Genomic DNA, 15,583 nt, shown 5'->3' on the forward strand with positions numbered 1-15,583 from the left:
ATTATATTTTTCTCTATTTGTTTCTTTGGTGTGTGTGAGCTATTGGTTGTATTGGGGTTTTGGGTTGTGAGCTTGCCAACACTTTGTAAACTCCCATTTGGTTGATAGTGGATTATTGGGTGAGTTCCTACTGCTCCGAGGACGTACTCCAGTTACACTAACTGTTGAGGAACCTCGTTAAAATCTTGATGTCTTTTATATTTTTTTTCTTGCATTCCATTTGATATATTTCCTGTGGGTTAGCTTGAGTTGGTTCCAACGGGTTTGGTGCTATCCTAGCACAACAATTGGTATCAGAGTACTGGTTGCTCTTGGGTACTGTCTAGTTGCCAAAGATGTCAAACGGGCAAGATGAGAATCCTTTTGGAAGCAACTCCGGGTTTGCAAGAACTATAGTGCAAAATGCAAAGTTCGAAATGGAAAAGTTTGATAGCACAAACAACTTCAGGATCTGGCAATGTGAGGTCAAAGATGTGTTGGCTCAACAAGATCTACTTACTGCTTTGAGAGAGAAGCCGGAAGCTATGTCGAAGTCGGAATGGGAGAAATTAAATTTGTGGGCTTGCTCTTCGATTCGGTTGTGCCTTGCAAAAACTTAGAAGTATTTTGTGATGCGGGAGACAGTAGCAAGTGTGTTGTGGCAAAAATTAGAAGACAAGTATATGACAAAGAGTGCAGAGAACCGGCTACACTTGAAGAAAAAACTCTACCACTTCCAATACAAAGAAGGTACAAAAATGATTAGACACCTTGATGCTTTTAATAAGTTGATTGCCGACTTGTTAAATTTAGATGAAGATATTAAAGATGAAGATAAGGCCTTAATATTGTTAAATTCCTTGCCAGACTTTTATAAGCATTTTGTTACCACTATTATGCATGGTAAAAAAACTGTGAAATTTGAAGAAGTGTCAAATGCCTTGATGAATTATGAAATGAGGCATAGAGATAAAAATCATGATAGTACCTCTGAAACTTTATTTGTTAGAGGTATATCATTGGAGAAGAGATCCTCTTCTAGTAGGAAAAAATCACTCTCGACCTAGAGGAAACTCTAAAGGTAGAAAAACCTTGGAAAGGGATGTATGTGTCTTTTGTCATAATAAGGGTCATTGGAAGAAAGATTGTCCTAGGTTGAAGACCAAAGGCAAAGAAAGTTCTGAAGCTAATGTTGCTGAGGTTGAAACATATTTTTTTGATTTTGCTTTAACCACTTCCTCATCATTTAATTGTGCTACTAAGTGGGTGTTGGATACGGGTTGTACTCATCATATGACTCATCACAAAGATTGGTGTTCAAGCTTGAAAGAGTTTGATGGTGGTGTTGTGTTCATGGGAGATGACAATCCTTGCACAACAAAAGGGATTGGTACAGTTCGTTTGAAGTTGCATGATGACATGGTTAAAGAGTTGACAGGTGTTCGGTATGTACCGAATTTGAAGAAAAATCTTGTTTCTTTAGGAACTTTAGAAGCCAAGGGCTTCAAGTTTCATTCAGATGGGCATACATTGAAAGTTACTTATGGTGCACTTGTTGTGATGAAAGCTCCTCGATGTGGTCATTTGTATCTATTACAAGGAAGCACCGTGATAGGTAAAGCGTCTTTAGTCTCAGAAAATATGGGCACATCTGATTCAGATATTACTAGATTGTGGCATATAAGATTAAGCCATGCCGGTGAGAAAGCTCTATAAGGGCTTGTGAAAAAAGGTCTTCTAAAAGGTGCCACGACTTGTAAGCTTGATTTCTGCGAGCATTGTGTCTTGGGAAAATAAACTAGAGTGAAGTTTGGTACTGCAGTACATCAGACGAAGGGCATTCTTGATTATGTGCATTCGGATGTTTAGGGTCCTACAAAGACTCCCTCTTTGAGTGGTAGACATTGGTTCGTGACCTTTGTAGATGATAATTCTAGAAGGTCTTGGGTCTACAGTATGAAGCACAAAAGTGAGATGTTGAGCATTTTCTTGAGTTGGAAGAAAATGGTTGAGAACCAGATTGGGAGAAAGATTAAGATTTTGAGATCGGATAATGGTGGTGAATACACATCCGACCCTTTCTTTATAGTTTGCAAAGAGGAAGGGATTGTGAGACATTTTAGTGTCCGGAGAACTCCACAACAAAATGGAGTTGCAGAAAGATTGAATCGAACCTTGCTTGAGAAGGTTAGATGCATGTTGTCTCAGTCGTGTTTGAGCAAGTCGTTTTGGGCAGAGGCAGTTAATTATGCATGTCACATCATCAACCGATTACCCTCAACTGCTGTTCAGGGTAAGACACCAATGGAGGTATGGACTGGAAAACCTTCTACTGATTATGATTATATTCATATTTTTGGTTCACCCGCTTATTTTCATGTAACTGAAAATAAACTTGATCCTAGAGCCAAAAAGGCTATCTTTCTTGGTTTTAGTAGTGGTGTCAAAGGTTACCGGTTGTGGTGCCCAGAGATGAAGAAACTTGTAATCAGTAGAGATGTGGCATTTGATGAAGAAAATATGTACAAAGACTCTGAGAAGAATGTGAAAGATGTCCAACAAGTGGAGCTTAAGAAAGTTGCCTCTGGTACTTCAAATCCTATTTTCGCTAATGTCGAAGCCACTGCAAGTGAAGAAGTTGGAGACCATGAGAATGTTAAAGAAGTTGAACTTGAAGATTCTATTCAAGTTGAAGAGCAAGTTTCACCTCAAGAATCTATTGCCAAGAACAGAAGAAAGAGACAAATTACCAAGCCAGCTTGGTATAGTGACTATGTTACTTTTGCTCTCCCTATTATCATTGATGATATTCCATCCAATTTCGAGGAAGCCATTGAGAGTGAGGAGAATGAGAGGTGGTGCAATGTCATGGGTGATGAGATGAATTCTCTCTTGAAGAACAAGACTTGGGAGTTAGCTAAATTGTCTAAGGGCAAGAAAGCTATCGGTTGCAAATGGGTGTATGCCAAGAAAGAAGATGCTAATGAGAAAATCAATGTGAGATTCAAAGTAAGATTAGTTGCTAAATGGTATGCACAAAAGGAGGGCATTGACTACAATGAAATCTTTTCTCCGGTTGTGAAGCACTCCTCAATTCGCATTATGTTAGCTCTTGTTGCACAGTATGATCTTGAGCTTGTGCAACTTGATGTGAAGACGGCTTTCCTACATGGTGATTTGAATGAAAAGATCTATATGTGTCAACCGAATGGGTATACAGTGAAAGGGAAGAAGAATTTGTTTTGCAAATTGAAGAAATCACTTTATGGCTTGAAACAATCTCCAAGGCAATGGTATTTGAGGTTTGATAAATTTATGAGAGGCCAAAATTATTCTAGAAGTCAATATGATCATTGTGTGTACTTCAAAAAGTTGCAAGATGGGTCTTTCATTTATTTGTTGATATATGTTGATGATATGTTGATCTCCTCAAAGAATGTTGAAGAGATTGAAAAATTGAAGAAGCAAATGAAGAATGAGCTTGAGATAAAGGATCTTGATGAAGCGAGGAAGATCCTTGGCATGGAGATCACTAGAGATAGAGAGAAGGGTTTGGTCAGTTTGAATCAAAGACAATACCTTGAGAAGTTGATTCGGAAGTTTGGAGTTCATGATTCAACCAAACCGGTTAGTACCCCTTTGGCTCCTCATTTTAAATTGAGTTCTCTACAATGTCCTAAAACTGATAAAGAGAAGCTGCAAATGAAAAATATACCATATGCAAATTTGTTTGGTAGTTTGATGTATGTAATGGTATGCTCTAGACCGGATATTGCTCATGTAGTTGGCATAGTGAGTCGATACATGCATAATCCAGGTAAAGAGCATTAGCAAGCAGCTAAGTGGATATTGAGGTATCTCCATGGTACTCGAGATGTTGGTTTATGCTTTGAGAGAGATGACTCTGGTATTGGTTATTTTGCAGTTGGTTATGTTGATTCAGATTATGCAGGTGATTTGGATGGAATGAAGTCTACTACAGGCTATGTGTTTACTATGGCTAAAGGGCCAGTTTGTTGAAGGTCCATTTTGCAGTCGTCTGTTGCCTTGTCTACTACAGATGCTGAATATATGGCAGTTGCTGAAGCTATAAAGGAGATCATTTAGATACATGGGCTGATTAGAGATTTAGGGGTTGATCAGAAGCAGATGGAGGTACATTGTGATAGTCAGAGTGCCATTTATTTGTCTAAGTATCAGGTTCATCATGCGATGACCAAGCACATAGATGTGCGTTATCACTTTGTTCGTGAAATTGTTAGTGAATGGGAAATCATTCTCCAGAAGATTCCAACTAAAGACAACCCCGCTGATATGTTGACTAAGGTTGTTGGTGTAGCCAAATTTGTTCACTGTTTGAACTTGGCTCATATTATGCCTATATAAAGAAGGCGTTGAGCAGTAGGAGTTTTGGATCATTTGGCTCAGCATGAGTTGTTCTCTTGCTAGTGTTTGGAGTGATTTTTTGTGTTGATTGTGTTGGTTGGCTTATCATGGCGTTTTTGGAACTTGGCCAATGTGGAGATTGTTGAATTAGTGGCCAAGTGACCAAAAGCATATAATAAAAAATTATGGACATAATGATGTGGGAACATCATTATGAGGAGACAAATGATTATGTTTACCTTTGCTTTGGCTTTTCAAAGGTAGAAAATTCAGCTTTCGTCCCCCCACTTGTTGCCTTTTTGGAAATGAGAGAAACAGAAGGAGAGTTGTAAAAGGTGCAGAAAGTAGAAAGCATTTTATGAAGGTAGTTGTAGAGTGCACCAGAAAAACAAAGAAGAAAAAATAGAAGTGCAACAGCCCCTCTTTGAAGAGAAGAAGAAAGTGCTCCTCTCTTTGATTAGTAATCATCCACCAAGGTAATTGTTGTTATAATAGCTTTGAGCTTTGTATAGAGAGGAAATTATTCATTATATTTCTCTCTATTTGTTTCTTTGGTGTGTGAGAGCTATTGGTTGTATTGGGGTTTTGGGTTGTGAGCTTGCCAACACTTTGTAAACTCCCATTTGGTTGATAGTGGATTATTGGGTGAGCTCCTACTGCTCCGAGGACGTACTCCAGTTACACTAACTGTTGAGGAATCTTGTTAAAATCTTGATGTCTTTTATATTTTGTTCTTGCATTCCATTTGATATATTTCCTGTGGGTTAGCTTGAGTTGGTTCCAACGGGTTTGATGCTATCCTAGCACAACAAAATCATCCCCCGATTATCAGCCACGTACACCCACCATGCAAGGAAAGACAGACGTTCTCATGAGATTTTTCTTTCTTTTTTTTTCTTTATTTTAAATGTGCATTGAACTCATGAGCTCAACAGAATGCTATATAAATGAACAAGTCCATCACTTACTGAGACACACTCAAGGGCTCAAAGCTGTATCAAACATGGCTACATTTGTTTGTGCCACCATCGCCATTGCTGCCTTCCTCATCCTCCTCCCACTATCTTGCTCTTCCGAATCGATATTGGACCACCACCACCATCACGATCGATAGATCCTCCACTGTCCCGCAATCGGATGTCGATCTTCTGGAGTTTCCATTGAATTTAGAGTATTTGGAAGCTGAGTTCTTTTGTATGGTGCTTTCGGGCAAGGCTTGGATACAGTTGATCCGAGCCTAACCCTAGGAGGTCCAACTCCCATTGGTGCTAAAAGGGAACATTTGGACCAGTTCACCAGGGATGTCATCGAGCAATTTGGATGGCAAGAAGTAGACACTTGAGGTTCAATCTTCTATCCATATTTTCCCCCGTAATTTTCATAATTTACGAGAGAAGTGATTTCCACACACTTCTTTTTAACTTTTGTATATCCAACCATGTTTATTTTTAGCATTTAGATCCGATGGATAAAAAAATAATTAGGAAACAAAAATAACAAGATGTATATAGAAGGAGAAATGAGCGTGCATAAATCATTTTTCTTTTACAAATGCTACATAATTAGAAAGCTTTTCTAACATAATTATATGCTTTTTATTGTGCAGAGCCATTAAGAAAACTGTTGAGGGTTTCCCAAGGCCATTGTTGAATTTAAGTGCAGAATCATTTGCTCATGTGTTTGATTCTGCATTTGGGAGTCCCTTAAATCCACCACTTGACCAATTCAATCAACTATCTCCTTGCATCCTATTTGATTCCTTAAGTTGGTCTCACTGGCTATGTTGGTGCAAGCCCTAAGCTCCAAGGGGCTACTTCCAAAAGAGTAAGCTTCAAACACAATACCATGAATTGAAAGTATTATGTCAGATAATTATCGTGTTTTTAGAATGTGAATCTTGACCTCACATTATGACAAGAATCAACATGATTCATCCTCCAGATTTATAGTCTTGACATTTGTCCAGAAAAATAAGTCTGGCGAGAGAACGTTACCTTAAAAGCATAACCTAATTTGTTACTCTTCACATACTATCGTGAACTGAATGTGCATGTTGGTCCTGTTCATCTAGTTGCAGGTCTTTTGGGCGTGGAATCAGGGCAAGATGCAGTGATTCGAACATTGCTATACGAGCACGCGAACCTGATAGTGAAACCGTATGGTATTACAGTGGCTGAGTTCACAAATCGTATTTCGGTTCTAAGGAATAAGCTAGGACGCACAGGTTTGAAAGATGAAGGCCTTGTGGTTCACGAATACATAGGTGCTGAGGGAAGAAGTAGCGGCAACATTCTCGCCGGAGACAAGTACTCAGTTGCATATGACAGGACTCCAGAGGAGATATTAAGGATTGTATATGGTAGTGGCGATGAAGGTGTCACTGGCGGTATCTACCCTAAGGGAGCTGACGGCCGGATTGCTAAATCTTATTTGAAAAAGGAATAGAACTAGTTTGATTCCCATTCAGTTTACCCTGTTCAGAAAGTTTTTTTTCCTAGCTAGACAGAATAAATCGTGTTCTTAAATAATTTGATCTAAGGAATTGTTTCAGGCTTCATTTTGTTCGCATAATATCAGATTACAAGGGAACTTGACAAAATAGATACGGCAGAAAACGCAGTAAGGAAACACTCTAAGACGAGAAATTTTTTATTGTGATTGGAACACAGATGATAATGGAGATGTTAAATTTTAAAGTTTTGGTCTCTACCCGATATGTCAAATTAAAGTATTATTTTATTACATTGTTTTCTTTTCTTAATTTCTGTTTTATATTTTAAGTTTTAAATATAAATAATCCATTACTAAAACTAATCGCCTTCTATTGATGTCAAGAAGACAGTATCCATGATGGACATTCACACCTTTCATCTTGCTTCAAGATGTGATATTAATCCAGATTAAACCAATAAAAATTTAATAAAAATTATTTATTAATTAATTAAAAATTATTTGAAGTAATTTGACAACAACTCTGTCTACTGCTATTCTACGTCATGCCACATAAGAATTAGCATTTCATTTGAAAAACGTATTTTTTTTTTCAGTTTGTGGGCACCATCCTCCCTATTATTCTTACACAATTAATGCCTTCAACGGAGTGTTACAACTTACAAGTATACACATTTGGCTCCATCCCATCGTTGTTCATACTGCTATATATCGGATTAATCATCTGACAATGATGATAGAGAAGAAGATAGGGAACAAGGAAGGGTAGAACAACCAGTGCAGGAAAAACAGGATGGATAAGAAAACTGTGGGCAGAGAAAGTGAGAAATGCTTTTGTATAAATTTGTGTAATGTTTAAAACCATAGATTAAATGTAAATAGATGGTAGCATATAAAATCTTTGTTTGGATTTGTCTTTTAGGTTATTTTATTTATTCAAAATGTTTTAGCTAAAATTATTGATTTGATTCCCATTTAAGAGGCTCGCATACAAGCGGATATTGTTTTACTGTAGCAGCGAAAAAAATCATGCTTATGTACTCTGTGTGGGTTAGATCCTCATTGATTCATCTCCTGCCTAAGAACTAACTATTTAACCTATTAACGCGTGAAAAATAATCATGTTTATGTACCCTGATATGGGTTCGATGTTGTGACCTAAAACTTAGGTAGAGAAACGATAGAGAGAGATATATTTCTCATGTCTAGTGCCCTTATCACAATCACACTATGTGAAATTTTAATTACAACATGGCATATAATATCACTAACTCTGGATATTAAGTCATTCTACAAATCTTTAAATCCTATTCATAAAATCTTGTTTATTGTGTATCATAAAATATTTTATGATACAACCTCATTAAGTTTAGACACAAAATTAAGCTGACACTCTCTAACTAAGTTTGGTCATACAATATATGTGGAACATACCTGCATTAGTGAATGTCAAAGGTGTGGTTAAATTTTATGTGTATAAGGCTTTGTTTGGTGTCCAGTTGGATTGGAATAGAAAACCTACAATCCTATTACATATAACGTACACCGAAGTGAAAAATGAAAACAGTGTGTACAACTGGAAGGAGAAAATAAATTACTCATAAAAAAATAAAAATAAAGCCTTTACAATTCCATTTCTCCTAAAAAAGTAGAACTAAAATGATAAGTTTCCTTAATGTCTAATCCACCTTTCAATTTTCTCTAAATAAAAAATCGAATATAATGAATTGTCCATACTAATCATACAAAATCTAAATATTTATATTTGTTAATATTCATTCCAAACGATGTCGAACATAAAATATTGCAACATGAAATCGTTGTTATCTCTTATGGATCATGAATCATCCCCGATCGTCGTCCACGTACACCCAGCAGGCATGCAAAAAAAGACGTTCTCATCAGATTTTTCTTTCTTATTTTTCTTATTGTTTTTAAATGTGCATTAAACTCATGAGCTCGTCAGAATGCTATATAAGATGAACAAGTCCATCACTTGCTAAGACACACTCAAAGCTGTAACAAACATGGCTACATTTGCTTATGCCACAGCCATTGCTGCCTTCCTCATCCTCCTTCCACTATCTTGCTATTCCGAATCGATATTGGACCACCATCACGACTCCTCCTCCATCCCGCAATCGGATGTCGATCTTTTGGAGTTTCCTTTGAATTTAGAGTATTTGGAAGCTGAGTTCTTTTTGTATGGTGCTTTCGGGCATGGCTTGGATACAGTTGATCCGAGCTTAACCCTAGGAGGTCCAACTCCCATTGGTGCTAAAAGGGCACAGTTGGACCACTTCACTAGGGATGTCATCGAGCAATTTGGATGGCAAGAAGTTGGACATTTGAGGTTCAATTTTCTATATATTTTTCCTCGTAATTTTCTTAATTTACTAGAGAAGTGATTTCCGCACACTTCATTTTAACTTCTGTATATCCGACATATTTTATTTTTAGCATTTGGATCCAATGAATCAAAGAAGAATTAGGAAACAAAAATGAACATGATGTTTGAAGGAGAAAATGAGCGTGCACAAATCATTTCTTGTTTACAAATGCTACATAATAGAAAGTTTTTCTAACGTAATTATGTGTTTTCTTGTGCAGAGCCATTAAGAAAACAGTGAAGGGTTTCCCAAGGCCATTGTTGAATTAAAGTGCAGAATCATTTGCCCATGTGTTTGATTCTGCATTTGGGAGTCCCTTAAATCCACCATTTGACCCTTATGCCAATTCAATCAACTATCTCCTTGCATCCTATTTGATTCCTTATGTTGGTCTCACTGGCTATGTTGGTGCAAGCCCTAAGCTCCAAGGTGCTGCTTCCAAAAGGGTAAGCTTCAAACACAATACCAAGAACTGAAAGTATTATGTTATATAAGTGTTTTAGAATGTGATCAATCTCGACCGCATATTGTGACAAGAATCAACATGATTCATCGTCCAAACTTATAGTCCTGGCATTTATCCAGAAAATAAGTTTGGCGAGAGAACGTTACCTTAAAAGCATAACCAAATTTGTTACTCTCTATCACATACTATTGTGAACCTGAATGTGCATGTTGGTCCTGTTCAGCTAGTTGCAGGTCTTTTGGGCGTGGAATCAGGGCAAGATGCAGTGATTCGAGCACTGCTATACGAGCACGCGAACCTGATAGTGAAACCGTATGGCATTACAGTGGCCGAGTTCACAAATCGTCTTTCGGATCTAAGGAATAAGCTAGGACGCACAGGTTTGAAAGATGAAGGCCTTGTGGTTCACGAATACATAGGCGCTGAGGGAAAAATTAGCGGCAACATTCTCGCCGGAGACAAGTACTCGGTTGCATATGACAGGACTCCAGAGGAGATCCTAAGGATCGTATATGGTAGCGGCGATGAACGTGTCACTGGCGGTATCTACCCTAAAGGAGCTGACGGCCGGATTGCTAAATCTTATTTGAAAAAGGAATAGAACATGAACAAATAGGACTTGTTTGGTTGACATTTAATTTACCCTGTTCAGAATGTCTTCTTTTTTTTTAAATAAAAAATAAATCACGTTCTTAAATAATTTGATCTAAGGAATCTTTACAGGTTTCATTTTGTTCGCATAAATTCTTCGATTTTTCTTCGCATAAAAACGGGTTACACGGGAACTTGACAAAGTAGACAGCACGGAAAATGAAGAAAACACTCTTATGATATGTTGCAATACTTGCATCTGCAGCCAAAATTTTCTATTCACAACTCACGAACATGATTCATACATAAGTGAGCAAATAACACGGATTACATTTTCGACCAAAAAAGAGTACGAAACTATGGAGATTACATGCAGAAAAACACTAGCACATTGCTACAACAAGAGCGCAAAGCGACATGCCATAAGAAAAAGAGTTAAAGATCAGTGACATCTTGCAGCATTTCTGGGGAGCATGGTGCGTTGGCTTTTGCCTCCATCAGGTTTCAAGCAGTGCAATAGTTCCAGTGCAGACCGAAAATTGCTGCTGCATCATTTTTCCATGGCCTCCAAGGTGTACAACTGCACTAACAGCTTGCTCAGACTTCTGGAAGCAAGGGATGAGTGTAGGAGCTACTTTAGATATTCACAGGTAACCGGACTTTAATGTGTAAGCATGTCTGTAGGCTCATCGCAGAAATAGATGATTCTCCATAAGAGCATCTAACTCAGTTTTCTTATCGATTGCGAACTATATCGTCCAGCATGTAGATTGGCCCCAAATGACCTAAACTGCTAAAGAAACACCGCACCAACGAATTCCATGTGCCCGTGTTGGGGCAGATCCCTTCACTTACCATCTTATTTAGATAAATCATGGCCTCATCTAAACCTACCCAATTACAAATCCCCCACACAAGACTAGTATATGCTACTACATCTGGTCGCCACTGCTTTTCTGCACCAATTCTGTCGAAAAGCTGAATCGCAGTGCTTATCGTACCTTCCTTACAATTGGCATATATAATCGTGTTATATGTGATCGCATCAGGCTTCGTTCCCCTTACCAGCATCTTTCCTAAAAGCTGCATAGCCTCCTTGGTCATTCCTACATGACAAAAACCATTCAAAATGGTATTGTAAGTTACCAAATTCATCATCATCCCTCTTTCTTCTATCTCCCTAACAATTCCATAAGCTTCTTCAAATCTGTTCGCCTTGAAGAGACCATCCAGTAACTCATTATATGTTGTAATGTTAGGCAAACACCCATTTTTCTCCATTTTATCGAGCATGTTGACAGCCCAATCTACCTTTCCATCAGCACATAACCCTTTGATAAATGTGTTAAATGTAACTGTATTCGGAGGACAACCTTCAGCAGCCATATTTTCTACAAGACTACGAGCTTGATGAAACATAAAATTCCTACAGAGAACATCCACCATGCAAGTATATGCTATAACATTAGGGCGGCAACCACGGTTCATCATATTGTTCCAAGTGTCAGATGCACCAACAAGGTCACCAACTTTGGCAAAGCCATCAATCAGAGTGCTATATGTGGTCACATTTGGAGGGCAACCATTTTTGTCCATCTCATGGCAAACAGATACAGCATCCCCCATTTTTCCATTAGTGCAGAGACCATGTACCAGAGTAGTGTATGCAATAATATTTGGCTTAAATTCCTCGAGAATCATCCGATTCCACAAGTCAAGAGCTTCGTGTACTCTCCCTTCCACAAAATAGCCCTTTATCAAGGAAGTAAAGGTGTGAACATTAGGGCTACATCCTCTCACAATCATTTGAGCCAAAACTGCAAGAGCAGACTCAACATTCCTCGTATCAGAAAGTGAATTAATAATCGTTGAGTATGTGATAACATTAGGGTTTATACCCTTATCCACCATTTCAACCAACAACTTCAAAGCCGCCTCAATTTTGTTCTCCTTGCACACCCCATTCACCAAAGCATTATAAACAGGCACAATGGGTTCAAACCTACCAGCAAGCTCCCTAGCTTCCTCTACCTTCCCAAGTCTACATAATGCAGACACTACAGTGGTATAGCTCACTGCGTCCGGCAAACACCCCTTCTTAGACATTTCAACAAGCAGTTTGTGAGCACCATCAACCCTATCATTCTTACACAATGCCTTCAACAGAATGTTATAAGTATATACATTTGGCTCCATCCCATCTTTCTTCATATTGCTATATATCGGGTTAATCATCTGAAACCGATTTTCGCTAAGCAGAGCATCCAAGAGGTGATTGTAAATCTTGACAGTGGATTTGCACCCAAATTCCCTAATCCTATAGAACATCTTCAAGGCCTGCTCAGCCAACCCAGCTCGCCGATACGAGCTGATCACACATATAAACAGCTCCTCAGAGCACCCAACTCCCTCCAATTTCATCTGGTTCAACAAGTACTGCACACCATCCATCTCACATTGCCTCCCAAGCTTCTCAATCATGGCATGGTACGTCAATGGGGTATGCTCAAAAGCTCTGGAATTGGCAATTGACCTGAAATACTCTAACGCAGAGCCCAAATGGTGCTCGGATTTCAACCTCTGCAACACATCAGACTCTTTGAGAAAGGGTTGATCTTGATTGGGTTCGATTTGGGGTTTAGGGTTTGAACCGAGAATTGGGTTTGTTGTATTGAGCACAAATGGGACTGATGGTTTGTGAACTTTCAGCAGCAAGGAGCGTCCTTCCTTCAAATACATCGGAAAACCAGCTCAAATTTTGCTCATCAAATTAGAGATTTCAAAACCCTAGCTGAAGCAAATTTCAAAACCTAATCAATGAAAGATCAATTTTTTGTGTTCTGGGACGCTTGATATCCAATCAAAGTTGAAGAATTTGAAGGGTTTTTAGGGTTTGGGTTGCAGAGAAATTACAGTCCGAGTAAAAGAAAGTACAGTCCAAGTGAAGAAGGGGAGGACAGAAATGGGTTTTCAGGTTCAGGATAGGGGCAAAAATGTGAAACGAATTAAACTTTCGGGGCGAAATACAAACATTTGGTAAACTGGATCGGCGGGTTGGGTACTTCGACTCGGACTCGGTTTCCTTCTAAGACCCATAAACCCAATTACGCACAAACAAAGCTCATTCGCTCTGCAGACTGGAAGAGCAGAGGCCTCCGATCGCTCCTCACTGTAAGTTCATCCCTGCAATTTCTTCAATTTCTTTGTTTTGGATTTCATCGAGCTTTATGATATATTTCCAAATTACAGATCTTGTACTACTAGATTTCCGATGATTACACTGAATCTGAAATTTGCGGGGCAAGATTTTAATTTTTTTTGTAAATTTTAATTCCAGAAAAGGGGTGTGGTTTTTGAATTTGTAGAAGTTCAGGGTAATGGTTTGGAGTTTGTATAATTCTGTTTGTGTTGGTATGTAATTTTCATGATGTGAGATGTGTTAGTGATAGACTTGTTTGTAGTCAGGTTACTCTACTGTGCCCATACTATGAAAAACCTTAGACCTAGAAATCTTCAGGACACTGATAGCTCGTTTACTAATTCGTAATCACTATAAGGAGGAATTAGGGTGGATCCCGCCCGTGTATCGTTTCCTACCCATTAGTAAACACCTGAATCCGTGAACAGCGTGCAGTTCCATTTTTTACCCATTCCATTCCTCCTTAGTAAACACGCCATTATAAGAACCCAGTTCAGTTTCTGCTGAGTGATAAATATCAAGCGTGTGATTTGGATTTCAGACGCGAAGGTTGGCAATTTGTGTGACTTGTTTTAGCCGGTCATGTGCTGTTTATACATTGAAATCTCGATAATTTAGTTCATCGTAATTTCTTAAAGCAGAAACGAGTCTTCTATGTGATTGTAGAACTTCATGCAAAGTTGCAAACCCATTTGAGTCTTTCACCTTGTACTCTATAGATTTTCCCTCTGGTGGAAATTTCAGATATGCCATATGACTATGAGTCTAGTGAATGCCTAGGAGTTCCATTCACTGTGTTCTGAAAGTTTTGTGTATATTTGCTTCCTCCACAGCTTTACCTGTTTGATTTCCTGTTCTTTTTCCCTATTACGCTATGGTTTGCCTTTTTTTGGACTAGCTGCCTGATTGAACTTGCATTAGTTATTTAGTCCAATGACATTAGGGTGATGTTTTATACAAAACTGAGGGACTGTCGGTTTGTTTTTTCTTTTTCTTCAGGAATTATTTCTCAGCTCATAGAAAGAAAAAGGTATGGGTGTGTCTGAGAAGAAATCTAGCGAGGCCGCATTTGATGTGCCAACCCTCAACGCTGAGAATTTGCAAAGTAACATGAAAGTTATATATTACAGGTTTGTTTTGACAACCTCATGGCCCATCATGAAAACTTATTCTATGTTTCCCATGTGTTCTTATGTGGACTTGTCGATCCTCCTGTAATCGATGATAAATTATCTTGCTAAATGTTGGGAGGGATCACAGTTCCATGTATTTACTCATGTCGGTTACTATATCACACATCAGGCTAGCTTAACTGTCGCGTAATGACCTTTTGGATGAATCATAAGATAGCATGCGGGAAGATGTCACACCAAATGATTTGATATCTTCAAAATGTTTTCATGCTAGAAATTACGTTCTTATAACTTTCTGGCTTAATACTAAAATGTCTGCATTTGTCCTTTGTGCAGCCGAACATTCATGTCTATCATCGGTGGTGTCATTGCTGGAATTTTGGGGTTCACTGGCCTCACCGGATTTATTTTTTATTTTCTTATCATGACCGTCACTTCAGTTGGACTCATTGCCAAGACGGGGTTTACAGTTTATTCATATTTTGATAGCTGGAGCCAGATTATACTCGACGGCTTTCTGGGTGGGCTTTTGTCATTCGTGCTGTTCTGGACATTCGCATATGACCTTGTGCATATATTCTGAGGGATTATCTGCTACGTCTCGAATGAAAGGGGGCCTTTGGTGCTGCTAACTATTTACTATTTCAAGAAAGGTCTGAACCCGTTGCTGCTTCCTGCAATGTAGTCTTTTGCTGCCGATTTGAAACCAAACGAATGTCGTCGTTGGCTTTGTCCACCGCTATTTTTTTTCCGATGAATGCTGCTTAGCTGAAAGGATAACATACACAGGCTTGTTGGCGGTATCCGGAGCTGTTTTGCTCTTTGGATTACTGTCGCACATGTTTTTTTCTTAACCAATTTGAATGTTGGACAGAGGTAATGAAATCATTTTTTTATATATTGAGGTTGAGGCAGCTATGTTGAGAGTACAGCAGTAACCTTTCACGGGTGAGATATCGGTGACAGCATGCCAAAGTGCAATTTATGA

At 38.6% G+C, this 15,583-nt stretch overlaps 2 protein-coding genes and 2 pseudogenes across 2 annotated transcripts; 3 read left to right on the top strand and 1 right to left on the bottom strand.

Annotated features, from left to right (window-relative positions):
* The first annotated feature begins 5,368 nt into the window (after window positions 1-5,368).
* Window positions 5,369-6,813, top strand: LOC103414551 (desiccation-related protein PCC13-62-like; annotated as a pseudogene).
* A 2,030-nt stretch (window positions 6,814-8,843) lies between these two features.
* Window positions 8,844-10,273, top strand: LOC103452698 (desiccation-related protein PCC13-62-like; annotated as a pseudogene).
* A 250-nt stretch (window positions 10,274-10,523) lies between these two features.
* On the bottom strand, window positions 10,524-13,217 carry LOC103452659 (pentatricopeptide repeat-containing protein At3g48810). The gene has a single exon (XM_008392191.4). The coding sequence runs from the start codon at window positions 13,000-13,002 to the stop codon at window positions 10,999-11,001; it is 2,004 nt and encodes a 667-aa protein (XP_008390413.2). The 5' UTR covers window positions 13,003-13,217; the 3' UTR covers window positions 10,524-10,998.
* An 84-nt stretch (window positions 13,218-13,301) lies between these two features.
* LOC103452660 (uncharacterized) lies at window positions 13,302-15,493 on the top strand. Its single transcript, XM_008392192.4, has 3 exons — window positions 13,302-13,434; window positions 14,462-14,592; window positions 14,932-15,493. The coding sequence occupies exons 2-3, from the start codon at window positions 14,495-14,497 to the stop codon at window positions 15,176-15,178; spliced, it is 345 nt and encodes a 114-aa protein (XP_008390414.1). The 5' UTR covers window positions 13,302-13,434; window positions 14,462-14,494; the 3' UTR covers window positions 15,179-15,493.
* The last annotated feature ends 90 nt before the right edge of the window (window positions 15,494-15,583 follow it).

This window comes from Malus domestica, chromosome 13 (assembly GCF_042453785.1).
Source record: "Malus domestica chromosome 13, GDT2T_hap1".
Lineage (NCBI taxonomy): Eukaryota > Viridiplantae > Streptophyta > Magnoliopsida > Rosales > Rosaceae > Malus > Malus domestica.